Source organism: Octopus sinensis, linkage group LG11 (genome assembly GCF_006345805.1).
Source record: "Octopus sinensis linkage group LG11, ASM634580v1, whole genome shotgun sequence".
NCBI lineage: Eukaryota > Metazoa > Mollusca > Cephalopoda > Octopoda > Octopodidae > Octopus > Octopus sinensis.
In genome coordinates this window covers 49,596,311-49,610,010 of record NC_043007.1, presented here as the reverse complement: position 1 = coordinate 49,610,010, position 13,700 = coordinate 49,596,311, and the positions used below count along the sequence as shown (strand labels likewise).

At 37.8% G+C, this 13,700-nt stretch overlaps 2 protein-coding genes across 3 annotated transcripts in view; both read left to right on the top strand.

Annotated features, from left to right (window-relative positions):
* LOC115217630 (organic cation transporter protein-like) overlaps positions 1–13,700 on the top strand; it is a 205,404-nt gene that overhangs the window by 15,902 nt on the left and 175,802 nt on the right. The gene's annotated exons all lie outside the window — the stretch shown is intronic.
* Positions 10,418–13,700, top strand: part of LOC115217302 (organic cation transporter-like protein) — a 60,565-nt gene continuing 57,282 nt past the window's right edge. The window contains exon 1 of the mRNA XM_036507490.1: positions 10,418–10,553. Coding sequence (XP_036363383.1) covers positions 10,505–10,553 — 49 coding nt within the window. The 5' untranslated portion in view covers positions 10,418–10,504. The remainder of the gene's footprint in view (positions 10,554–13,700) is intronic.

Below are 13,700 nucleotides of genomic sequence, written 5' to 3'. Positions count from 1 at the left end.
ATATTTAAAAAATGCCGTTGGGCCACTATTGAAAACCACGAAGAAGACTGAAAATCGTGTAACTAAAGAAAGATTGAAACAAGAAATGAACAAAGAAAAAAGAAAAAGCATGGAAGGAAAAGAAAATGTACGGTCAGTTTGCAAGAGATATGAGCACCACGACAGATACAAAGGTCTAGTGGCAATGGATGAGGAGGAGTGATTTGAAGATAGAGACAGAAGCATTCATATGCGCTGCTCAGGAATAAGCATTAAGGGTCAACTATGTGAGATGCAGAATAGACAACTCTACCTATAGCGACAAATGCAGAATGTGTGGTAAGAGGGATGAAACAGTATGGCACGTCGTTAGCGAATGTCAGAAATTGGCACAACGCGAATTCAAAAGACTCCATGACAAAGTGCAAAGAATGATCTATTGAGAACTGTGGAAATCACGGCCTACAAAGAGCAAAGACGTTTTACGAGCAAACTCCAGAATGAATCACCGAAAATGAGAATTGCAAAATCCTGTGGGATGCAATGATCCAGTGCGATCACCCGCTCAGGCATCGGAAAGCGGACATTGTTGTGGTAAATGAAAAACAAAGAACACGCATGATCATCGACATAGCATGCTCCGGTGACAACAGGATCAGACAATTTGAAGTGGGAAATACGAAGATTGTGGTCAAAGAGAGTAGACGTGATACCAATAGTAAGTGAAGCACTTGGAAGTATCAGCACCCATCTACCAACAAGCCTAAAAAAGATTGGTGCAAGTGTGCAAATAGAACACCTACAAAAATCAACGTCGCTTGGAACTGCAAGAATTCTTCTCAGAATTCTTGAAGCATGACCAGTAAACCACTGTCGACTTAATCTGCAAGCTGTGGACAGCTGACACTTTCCATCATACCCAGCAAAATAAGCTGTGAGTTTTCATATAATAATAAAATATTATCTAATTGCGTGTAGAACTTCCTGCAAATGAATGACAAATTCCCAGTAGAAAAGAAAGGATGCAGAAGGAAAAGCCGAGGGACTAAAGACTAATTTCTGATAGATGGCACTGAACGTCTGCAAGTAAAGACCTACTAATATGGGCATGGCGTGGATCGATTATAAGAAAGTGTATGACATGGACCCCACTCCTGGATTTTAGAAAGTACTGGAGCTGATACATGTGTCTGATAGCATATCAAATTTTGTCAGGAGATCAATGAAAAACTGGAATACAGAGTTAACTTCATGTGGAAAATGTTTAGTGAGGATTAACATCAAGTGAGGAATATTTCAAGGAGAAAGCTTATCACCATTGCAGTTTGTGATTTGTGTGATACTCCACACATAGACACTACGCAAAGTGATATCGGAGTACACCTTGAAAAGTGAAGGAAAATTAAATCATCTCTTATATGTGGGTGACTTAAATATCTTTGGGAAGACCGAACGCGAAATAAATGGCCAAGTTTCAACAGTGCAGATATTCAGCAAGAATATCGGAATGGAATTTGGGATTAAAAAGTGTGGTTTGCTTATAATACAAAGAGGAAAAGTAGGGTCGACTAGAAAATAAAGGATATTGAGACTAATGAATATAAATATCTGGAAATGTTGGAATACGACAAAATGAAGGCATGTGAAATAAAGGAAAACTTTAGGCGAGAATATCCTAGGAAAAAAATTAATTATAGAAATTAGACTCAATGAAAAAAATGAGATCAGGACAATGAACACATAGGTTGTTTACTTAATGCGATATGGCGCAGGTGTTGTCAGGTAGACAAAGAAAGAGCCTGGGAAATGGATAGGAAAATCAGAAAGCTTATGACAACAAGGAATTACACACCAAAAGCGATATTGACAGACTGTACAGTCTACGAAGAGGGGAGGAAGCTCGCTAGCTAAACAACCTTTCATCCCTAGACATTCTAGCCGGCATATATCTCTCCCTTCTTTTTCTAATACTATTCCTTTGTCTTAAAACTAGTGTAACTCAATCTATCCCTGTCCATCCCTTCACTTCCCCGACATTCATCTTTTTTTATTAACAGTTATTTGTCTATATTCACAAATGTTTGCAATTCTTATTATAGAAAGATAATAGTAATTGAAAATTGTAGCAATGTTTCATTCTCTAACCAACATGACAGCCAAAACTCAAGATATTTAGCGAGAAACAACTTTATGTGTGGATGTACCTGATGAGAACCGGACTGCAAGATGGATGAAACACATGTTGAACGGAGTCCCCTCCACAAGAGAGAATAGCAGGATGGATCGAAACGTCAATTGTACAAATTAAAAATTAATACCAAATCCATATTTTGGTTACTTAAGAAATTATTGTTTTGTCTTGGTATAAAAGATGAGCTACAGCAAATATTCTGCTCAATACCACAGATTTGCTTGTCAGTTGTTTGACCGTAAGCAGTTGAGCATGCCCCTTAGTGGCTGACGATATGTGCATCTCTGATCACGAGCAGAAGTAGTGGGGGAGGATCATAGCCATGTGCTGAGAGGGATTCTTTGGGGTTTGAATAATTCACCTCTGGAAACATGGGTGTTTCGTTCAACATCCTTAAACACCCCTAATACAGAGACCTTCTGAGCGGGATGGGTTACTGGACCAGAAGAAAACTCTAACTGGGCCCCACCTGCAAGGTCATGCGCTGTTTATCTTGATATGAGATCACCATGTCGCGCACATATAGTTGTGATGAATGTGCCTGATGTACCCTTATCAGACGAGTAGTCATAATGGATATACTAGGCTTCGTATATTTTACCCCAGTGCCACTTTGATTGCATGCACTGCTCTCTCACTCAATAATAATAATGATGATGATGATGATGATGATTATAATAATAATGATAATAATAATAATAATAATAATAATAATAATAATAATAATAACGATGATAATAATAATAATAATAATAATAATAATAATAATAACTAAACTACCCATGAACCATTGGGTCACCGGGGAAGTCTGAGTTTCTCACGTGTAAACGGCTCCTTTCCTCAGAAGCAGGAAAATGGCTGCTATTTCTTGCACTTCCTACTACCATGTAACAGGTATTTTGAGTCCTTTATAGCAAATAGCTGTTACGTGGTAGTAGGGCATGTTAGAAATAACAGCCAACACTTTTAACGTGAAATACGTTGAACGCACTCCAAAGAAACCTATGTAAAAAAGCTATTTCACACCAAAGTTACGAACGGCTCGTTTACGAAATATTTACCGTATTTTAAAAGTTATTTTCACTTTAAATATTTTGCCCATCTCTAATGGAAAGGTTAGAGTTTCTTCCCTTTCAGGGTTAAGTTATTTTCGGAGAATTTTCCCCTTATGCACTGTTTTAGAATTATTATTAGTAGTAGTATTAGTATTAGTATTATTATTAATTATTATTATTATTATTATTATTATTATTATTATTATTATTATTATTATTATCATTGTCATCATCATCATCATCAACATCATCATCATCATCATTATTACACACACACACACACACACACACACACACATACACATACACATACTCACACACACACACACTTAGTAATCTCTCAACTATCGTGGGTGTTACGTTCCAAAACCTCTCATACCTCTCATAGAAATGATTAAAATTTAAAAGGATATGAATACCAATCGACCGCAGGAACCCGGGTTTTTTCCAGTCCTTTTTTGTATCGTCTAACTGTCCGAATGTTTTGTTGTCGCCTGTTACGTTCTTGTTCCATTTATGTTTTGTTTATATATTTATACATACACATACAGGGTATCCCGAAATTAAGGCGACCGAAGTTTCGCACTTTATAACTATCAATAAATATATGATACGAAAATTATATATCATTATAAAAGCTTCGTGTATCTTCTTTTTGTTTAAAACTGAATAAACTTGTATTTATAATTTAGATAACGGCTATAGATCGAAATACAATCATAACCCTCCATAAATGAGGCGAAAGTAATACAGCTGTAGCGAAAAAGCTTAAAATTAGTCGAGCAACAGTTTGGAAAATTTCAAGAGACTGGTTCCACCGCTGCTCGATCTGGACGTGGCCGAAAAAGAAGTGTGCGGACCACTCAGTTTATCAACTGTACCAAAGAAAAGATACGGCGAAATCCTGGTCGTTCCGACAGAAAACTAACTGCCACAACAAATGTAAGCCAAACATCGATGTATCAAGTGCTGAAGGAGGATCCTAGGACCCGCCCATATAAGATGATCCGTCGTCATGAGCTCACGCAAGATTATAAGGTCAAGAGACTAGAGAAAAGTCGTCTTATGCTGCGTCAGATTGCTGAAAGCACGCTGCCCAACTGAGTGCTGATACTGATGGAAAGTCGCAGCAGCCAACTACGCAAGTAAAGAAGACCTCGTACCATCCCTTCACAAGCGCCTCATCATTGGTGAAAGAAATTGACATCGAACAGACAGTAAACCACCAGAATGATCAACTTTGGAGTGTATCTGGCTCCATCGAGGGTAGACTCGTAAATCGACGGCAAAATCGGTTATGGTTTTGGCGGCTGTGAGAGCCACTGGAAGGTCTCTCCACGTTTTTGTGCCCTCAGGTGTTAAGATCAACACTCAACGATATATTAGCGGCATTTTGGAAGCTGAACTGCCACCATGGGTGAATGAGCACTTGCAAGGTGCACTTTGGAGTCTCCAAGAGGGACTCGGCACCATCCCACAGCTCCAAACAGACACATTTCTGCTCTGTACTACTGTCATAACAATAACCAATGACCCTTCGTTATTTTATTGAATCAATGACTTTCGTATCATATGCTGAGATTAAATAGTCGACAACCGCAAGAAGAATAAAAAAAATATAAGTTTTTAAATCCTTCATCTTTATTTGACAAAAAATATGATTAACCTGGAGAAACATGACTTATCAATGTAATGCTATTTTATAATAATTTCAAAATGGTTCATAATAATTCCATTTAATGGTGTTACAGAATTAATTAATTAATTATCCATTAATTAATTATCTTTTTCATTCTAAAAATTCCTACTCTAGACTATTAGGTTACACATTACCATAATCATGTTATTATAATCACGTTACTACGTCGTACACCATTGGAAGAAGCTTGATATCAATTGAGGCATAACAAGATCTTTTCAGAAATTAGATGAACCTCCAGATAATTAATTGCATTTAAGGATAGTCAAAGTATCAAATTTCTAAGGGAAAATGACAAGACTCCAAACGTACGCGTTACAGTTGGGGGATCCGTTTTGCATCAAGCCTTAGACTAGAAAACGAGATGGCCCCGAAGGGTTGACTCATCTTCCTGGAAGAAGTCGCGTTAACATCGCTTGAACCACACCTGTTTCTGCAATCCTAGAATGCAAAAACAATCACCATGGTTGAATTTAATAGTGCCCTGAGAAAACAGATTTGACATTCCTCACCAGCTGAAGAAAACCAAATATCAGGACTTAGTTGATGAGTCGCTTGTGAAGGGATGGTACGAGGTCCTCTTTACTTGCGTAGTTGGCTGCTGCGACTTTCCATCAGTATCAGCACTCTATTTCCTTCAAAGACTGGTTTGAAACCCAAACAGCTGAGGAAAGACATCAAAGAAAGATTTCCTTCTCATATTGATAATTATAATATTGCTTTGGATCTGCGCTGAATTATTTTCATTTACATCTTTTCAATAATAAAGAAAGCTGCTTCTTAGTTCGATGTGATCGTGTAACTTTTATTAAAATAATGTAATTATTAATGTCTTCACTGTCTATAAAATTCACATAATTTCGAATTTTAATATATTTTTCCTCGATATGTGATTTACACGTTAATCAGAAAACACAATTCTACTAATTGCAACACACTCTCTTTTTAACGTCTTACATTTGTATCCTTTTTCTTCTACTCTTTCCAAGCAATGCCTTTTCTCTTTTTCTCTCTTTCCCTCTCTTCTTTGTTTACCTCCTCTATTTCTATCACTCTTTCTATATCCTTAATCTTCATCCCTTTATCCCTCCTACCACTTTCACCTTCATCCTTCCTTTTTTTTTCCTTTTCTCAACGACGTTCTCCATTCAACTTTCATTTTAATCCATGAGCCACGTCAGCTAGCGGTACTATCTGGGGTGAATACACCTAAGTGGTGTTATAATGCTTATAGGGTCAACATAAAAAATCGTATAAAAAACGTGTAAAAAAAACGTGATAGCTCTTTCACCTCGGGAGCTTTTTTTTGCAGATTTATGAAATTTCCCCAATACTCATATTGATGTACTCCTGTGCATGATGACTACAATATATAAGACATATGACATAGTCTTGCTACTTCTTTTGGAAGTGACCTGGTGTTTATTTTTACATGTGGCAAAACAAAGCAAGTGCAGCACATACTTTTCCCATGTGCTGTGAAATCTTTTACAGGAAAATACCGAACTGATACGGACATTGAATCGTTTTGGACACAGTCTTTCTTATTCACAAATTGAAGTCACAGACACAGCCCTTTGCGTCTAGAAGCGGGAAGTTTCGGAAAACGGCACACCACCGCTCGGAAACATCTACCCAGGTGTATACATAACTGTTGCTTGGGACAATATTGACCTCCTTGAAGAGACTCTTAGTGGCGGAGGCATCTCCCACAAGGTCAACGGCATCGCCGTTCAGCCCAAAGTTTCAGGGCTCATGCCGCAGAAAGTTCTGATTAACGTGTAAATCACATATCGAGGAAAAATATATTAAAATTCGAAATTATGTGAATTTTATAGACAGTGAAGACATTAATAATTACATTATTTTAATAAAACTTTCAATCAGTGTCAGCTAGATGTCCTTTCAAGAGATTCTTGGAAATGAGCCCTGTACAAACCTACCTTGAATCCCTCAGTCTGTCGGCTTTATGGATGTCATACACAGAAATGGTGGAGATCATTCTTGGCTTAATACGAGCTTCCAGAGAAGGTGACTGAATCCTCCATTTTGCGTCCGTCCGAAAGACGATCGCATGGTGTTTTGCTTATGACAAGTTGAACCATGCCCGATTCCTGACTTACTATTATACAATGATGTCTCGATTCCACATTGAACATCCTGAAGCCTATGCACACTTCCTGAATGGTCGTTTCGCAGTCCAGATTGGAGAATAAAATCCACGTAGACGTATACCAGTGGACCAAGCAATCGAAGAGACGGTCAACAAGGACACTCAAACTCCTGGCGGCACGAAAGTATTCAGTCTGAAATCTCATACTTGTGGCAACTGAGATATATGACAAATGGAGGAAAACATAGGTCCTTGAACCACCACTCAATCAGTCAAAGATCAAGAAAGATGAAGCAGATATCTAATCCCTTGTCCAGCTCAGGGAGGCAAGTTGGCTAAACCCATTCAAACCTGAAAATAAGGATCTTGTGAGCATTTCTAGTGCCACTGCATCACCACCATACATAGAAAAAGATATCCTGGATGCTAACAAGCTTGGCGAAGAATCATACCAGGTCTTCAGACCGTGTCGAATCTGATGTGCCATCTAAAATATTCCATGACATGATGACTAAAATGAAACTGAAAACTTTCTCGGACATTAGAGAGAAACCACACACTCAAGGGAATGCCAAGGTTATGGTTTTGAAAGCTGACCGATACTTGTTTGGTCACATGATCCTTGCAACAGAAAGCAGAAAGCTACATATGGCCGGTGAACTGGTCCACCCTTTGGGACTTCTACCATTTGCACTTGCGAGCAGAAATTCTTCCAAGTCTGTTAGCAACAGTTATTGATGAGCTTGGTCCAGAAACTGAAAGGAAGTGACAAAACTTTCTCGCAGATCTCAGAGTAATTGATGACACACACTCTCCATGAAGGAGTCCAGAGTCATCGTATTGATGTTGTCTTTGGTGTTTCCAAGAAAACATCCATAAAATATTCAGAAAGGATTAACAGGGGATCAGAAACAGGAATCCAGTTCAGAAGCATATTACCTGGGCACACTATCCAGTAGTGGCGTATGATGCTCAGCAGCCCTTCCAACAAAGCAAGTCTGATAAAATTTCTGGTGGGTAAATGGAAGAGACCAACATACAGAGCAAAACTGGGGGACAAAGATCTTTTTGTAACATGTGACGACTTCTGCTTCAAGATCAAAAAGGTGGGAGGAGGTATCTGAGTTAAAGTCATCACAATAAGAGGCTAGCATGCGACTCTTGCTCCATGCACTTCATGCAGCCTAGTCAGGCAGTAGAGCTGTTGTTATCAGTGCTGAGGATACTGATGCTCTGATTTTGTGCATGGGGTTCTGTAGCAAAATCCCGTGCTCCCTTTACCAATAGTTTGGTACAAAGAACAGAGCAAGCTTCCTTGACATTACGAGAATGAGTCATACACTGGGAGGTGGCAGGCCTGATGCTTTGATTGGCGTGCATGCCTTCACAGGCTGTAATACAGTTAGTGCCTTTACTGGCCGTGGAAAGATAACAGCGTTTAAACTGATGAAATCCAACAAGACTTTCCAAGAAGTATTCAGTGAACTGGGACAATCTTGCGATGTATTTCTTGAACTGTTTCAAAAAATACAGATGAACATCTGCCAAATGTATATGCCTTCTACTTCAACAACTGAAGTAAATAAACTTCGATACCATATCTTTTGCACTAGACGTGAAGAAATTGAGTCGCGTCAACTACATTCATGTGAGGGCTGCCTGTTTATGCATGCTCTTCGTGCAAACTACCAGCCAGCCCTCTGGAAAAGATGTCTACAGGCTCAAACCTTTGACCCAAGCTCCATTGACTGTGGTTGTAGATTGGACGAAGAGAGTGACGTCGCCATTGCTTAGATATGCAGCACACCTACACGGGATGCTGTCCTTTAGCTTTTGTTCTGCAAATGTGTCCATTCCTGTAAACCACCAGCATGCAGCTGCCTCAGCAATGGCTTGAGGTGTACAGACATGTGCAAGCTACGAACATGCGACATCTAAGCTACTGAATACGGCGACAGAGAGCCAGAATTGGAACTAACAGATTCCGGGGATGATTGCAATTATTAGCTTCATGGTATGCTGGGTACCCATGGCAGATCCAGAACCTGGCTAACCTGTAGCTGCTATACTACCAGAAAGTTTTTGTTGACTTGCAAACAGTCGATACAATTTTTCCCAGTGACATGACTTGTCACGAGAAAACTGATCAGTTTTGATGCATCATGTATGGCTTTATGTTCAAGACATACCTTACATATGAAATATGCAATTCAATTTTATATTAATTATAAACACATATTGGTTCAATTCTGATCTGTGGATCATTGCAGCTTCTTATGGAGGTATGTCTATTTATGAAGTGATGGCTACAACTAAGCTATCATTCTGATATATATATATATATATATATATATATATATATATATATATATATATATATATATATATATATATATATATATATATATATATATATACATATATATATATACATATATATATATACATATATATATATATACATATATACATATATATATATATATATATACATATATATATACATATATATATATATATATATATATATATATATATATATATATATATATATATATATATATATATATATATATGTATATATATCTAATGTAGGATAAAATTATTTTCCCCAAAAATTTTTATCAATGGCCAGCATATTAAAAAATACCTTTAAAGGTTAAAATTATAAACAATTCATAAATAAGGCCAAACGAAAAAATTTCTAATGCCAAATATGCCGAAAAATTGGACATATTCTCCATTAACCGTTTGCCCTTATTTATTAATTGTATATATATATATATATATATATATATATATATATATATATATATATATATATATATAGAGAGAGAGAGAGAGAGAGAGAGAGAGAGAGAGAGAGAAACTAAAGAATATAGCAAGTGAAAAATTATCATAAGAATTATTCACCCCATGTGGTACTGATACAGAAATTTTGGGGTCTGCGTAAATGTTTGTGTAAATGTTTATACTATATTTATCACATCAAAATCACGTAGGAAATTACATACATTACTGCTAGCGGCTGGTTTCTAATCTTACTGTTAATATTGCTTAATTAATAAATCAATCAATATTGCTTAAAATTTACTTATCGATATTAATTTGTAATCTAATTAAACTTAAGTAGCTATAATTTTTATCTAAACTTTACATCGTTTTCAGTTTGTTGCCTATTTTTCCTGTTTAGGATAATAATATTATGTATGAGTTTGTTAGAAATATTATTTTCAACTTCCTGAATGTTCCTTTCTTTTTGAATATATTCATATATTTCTTAATGTTCTTAACTTCTACAATAGGTACAATACTTGAAATGTTGTGGGAGGAGGCTAGTTCGATTTCATTGATCCCAGTGCTCAACTGATACTTATTTTACCGAACTCGAAAGGATGAGATGCAAATCCCACATCAGTGGTATTTGAACTCCGAACGCAAAGACAGACGAAATCCCGCTAAGCACAATGTCCGGCGTGCGAACAATTCTTATCAAAGTAAAATGTTGCTTGGAAGGTATTGGTATATTTACAGACATTTATGTTAGGATATTATATTCATGAGATCAGTTTGAAATGGTTACAGGTTTTTTATTCTTAGACGAATTTATACGTATCTTCATGTCATTTTTATAAGTAGGTATTTACGCGATAGGCTTCGTACATAGTATTTACACGCAATGCTTCTTTCTATATTTCAGAAAGGATCAATACTGATCTAATTACCAGGAACAGTCTCTCTCTCTCTCTCTCTCTCTCTCTCTCTCTCTCTCTCTCTCTCTCTCTCTCTCTCTCTCTCTCTTTCTCTCTCAGACACACACAAACAAACAAATACAAATACACATTTGTTTTCCTTTTATCACTAACAACGACCGACCTCTTATTTCAACACACTTTATCAAATGCAGTCTAAGGTATATTCAGGAAGTGCTTCTTTATCCCCTCTAATCCCCAGAAATACTTTCAAAATCCTTCAGCTTAATTATGTTAAAGTCTTTCTAGTTCTATGTAGCAAAGGGAAATATCCCACAACTATTAATATTTATATGTAATGAGTCATGTCTTGCACAATATTATTTTCTGTTATCCAAAATAAAATCATCGGCAACTATACATAATAATAACCCGCATATTTCACGGAACTAGTGGAAAGCATCTTATGATGATTGTTTTTCAACAGATAGACGTGCCTAACTTTGCAATGTATTACCAATAACAAACTATATAACATGTTTATTCCTCTGAATGTACAGAGTTCTCCAGTTTTATTCGTAAGAAATATCTGTAACCTAGTACATGTGTGTGCGCGCGCGTGAGTATGTGTATACGTGTAATATACATACATATATATACATTGAAGATGTATACCACATTGAAGATGTACTCAAAGCCTTCGGAACAGGTTCGAAATCTGACGTCATATATCTTGACTTCAGTAAAGCGTTCGACAGGGTAGACCATAATATCCGACTCTCAAAATTGGCAAATGTTGGAATCCGTGGAAAAGTTCTACACTGGATTAAGTATTTCCTGGCGAATAGAACACAACATGTTGTAGTTGATGGAGTCCACCCAAGCCCAGCAAAAGTCACCAGCAGTGTTCCCCAGGGGACTGTTTTGGGTCCGCTACTCATCATAATTTACATAAACGACCTTTCCAGTGTCGTACGTTACTGCAAAGTGAAAATATTTGCTAATGATACTAAGCTCCAGCAAATCGTCAATGAAGAAGCAGACCGAACTCAACTCCAGTCTGATCTATATGCTGTGAGTCAATGGGAAGACAGAAACAAAATGCAACTGGATGAGGGAAAATTTGAGCTGATGCATTTTGGAAGAAATTCCTCACTAAAACAACCATACTCTCTTCCTTCAGGGGAACCGCTCACAGCCTCTAACAATATCAGAGACCTGGGTGTAATTGTTGATGACGATCTCAGTTGGAGTGCACACATCAACAAGAAGGTCGATATAGCGCGTAGGATGAGTTCCTGGATCTTAAAAACTTTCCGGTCCAGAGAACAAGGTGTCATCATACCACTTTTTTCCTCATTTGTACGGCCACACCTTGAATACTGCTGCCCACTGTGGTCTCCCCATACAAGACAAAGCATCTCCAGAATTGAGTCCCTCCAGAGGGCACTCACTAAACGAATTGAAGACATGGCTGCTCTCGATTATTGGGATCGCCTTAAAGCCTTGAAACTTTACTCCCTCCAGCGTCGCCGTGAGCGGTACATCATTTGTACGATGTGGAGAATATACCGCCAACTTTGCCCAAACGACCTTAACATTAGCTTCAAGGTTCATCCAAGACTGGGACCACGGGCCATACGTCCCCTGCCCAGTTCAAGATCACAACATACATGTACACTGCAACATAATTTCTTTTCCTCAACAGGCCCTGCCCTATTTAACATTGTCCCGAGGGAGATCAAAGAGGAAAAGGATCCCATCAACTTTAAACGGAGTCTGGATAGATTCCTTCAAAGAATACCAGATAAGCCACCCATAATTGGATACAACTCACCCAACAAGAACTCACTACTTGAACAAAACTTGACTTAAACAAAACTTGACTTAAACAGGATTCGAATAATCCTATCAGGTGGTGCTATTAAGTTAGACATGGCCTGGACCAATCTTTGGTCGAAACATATCTAAGTTATCTAAGTATATATATATATATATATATATATATAGAGAGAGAGAGAGAGGGGTGGTGGCGACTCCTGTTGTACTCTTTCGCCCCAACTTTCGCTCACTCTTTCTTCCTGTTTCATGAGTAACGCTGCGATGGACTGGCGTCCCGTCCAGCTGGGGGGAACACATATGCCATAGAGACCAGGAAACCGGGCCCATGAGCCTGGCTAGGTTTGAAAAGGGCGGATAAGTATATATATATATTGAGAGAGAGAGAGAGAGAGAGATGAATTCATAGATAGATTGACAAGCAGATAGATAGATAGATAGATAGATAGATAGATAGATAGATAGATAGATAGATAGATAGATAGATAGATAGATAGATAGATAGATAGATAGATAGATTCTTCATCGGGGTGTTGTTAGACAGCATTCAATATATATGTAGGACTCATAGGAAGTTCAAAATTACGGACCAAATTATGTGATTTGACGTCACAACTGAATTTTATTCTTTTACATCACACACCCTTATTCACTGACTCTCTCCCCTCTTTCTCTTTCTTTCTCCGTCTATTTCCTTCTTTCTTCTTTCATTCATTCATTCATTCATCTTTCTTTCTTTTTATCTATCTACCTACCTATCTATCTACCTATCTATCTACCTACCTATCTATCTATCTATCTATCTATCTATCTATCTATCTATCTATCTATCTATCTATCTATCTATCTATCTATCTAGCTATCAGGCGCAAACATGCGCCGTGCCAGGCCGGACCATCCATGACAACCTCCACCTGATGCGCTACATCATAGACAGGGTAGTTAACGAACCTGGCATGGGTGGGGCGCTGATCAATTTGGATCAATCGAAAGCTTTCGATAGGGTGGACCATCGATACTTGGAGGCGGTCCTCGGAGCGGCTGGCTTCGGTCCCGTCTTCCGCGTTCGGTAATTCGCGTGAATGGACATCTATCGAGACCCTTCGACATCGCACGTTCGGTCCGTCAGGGA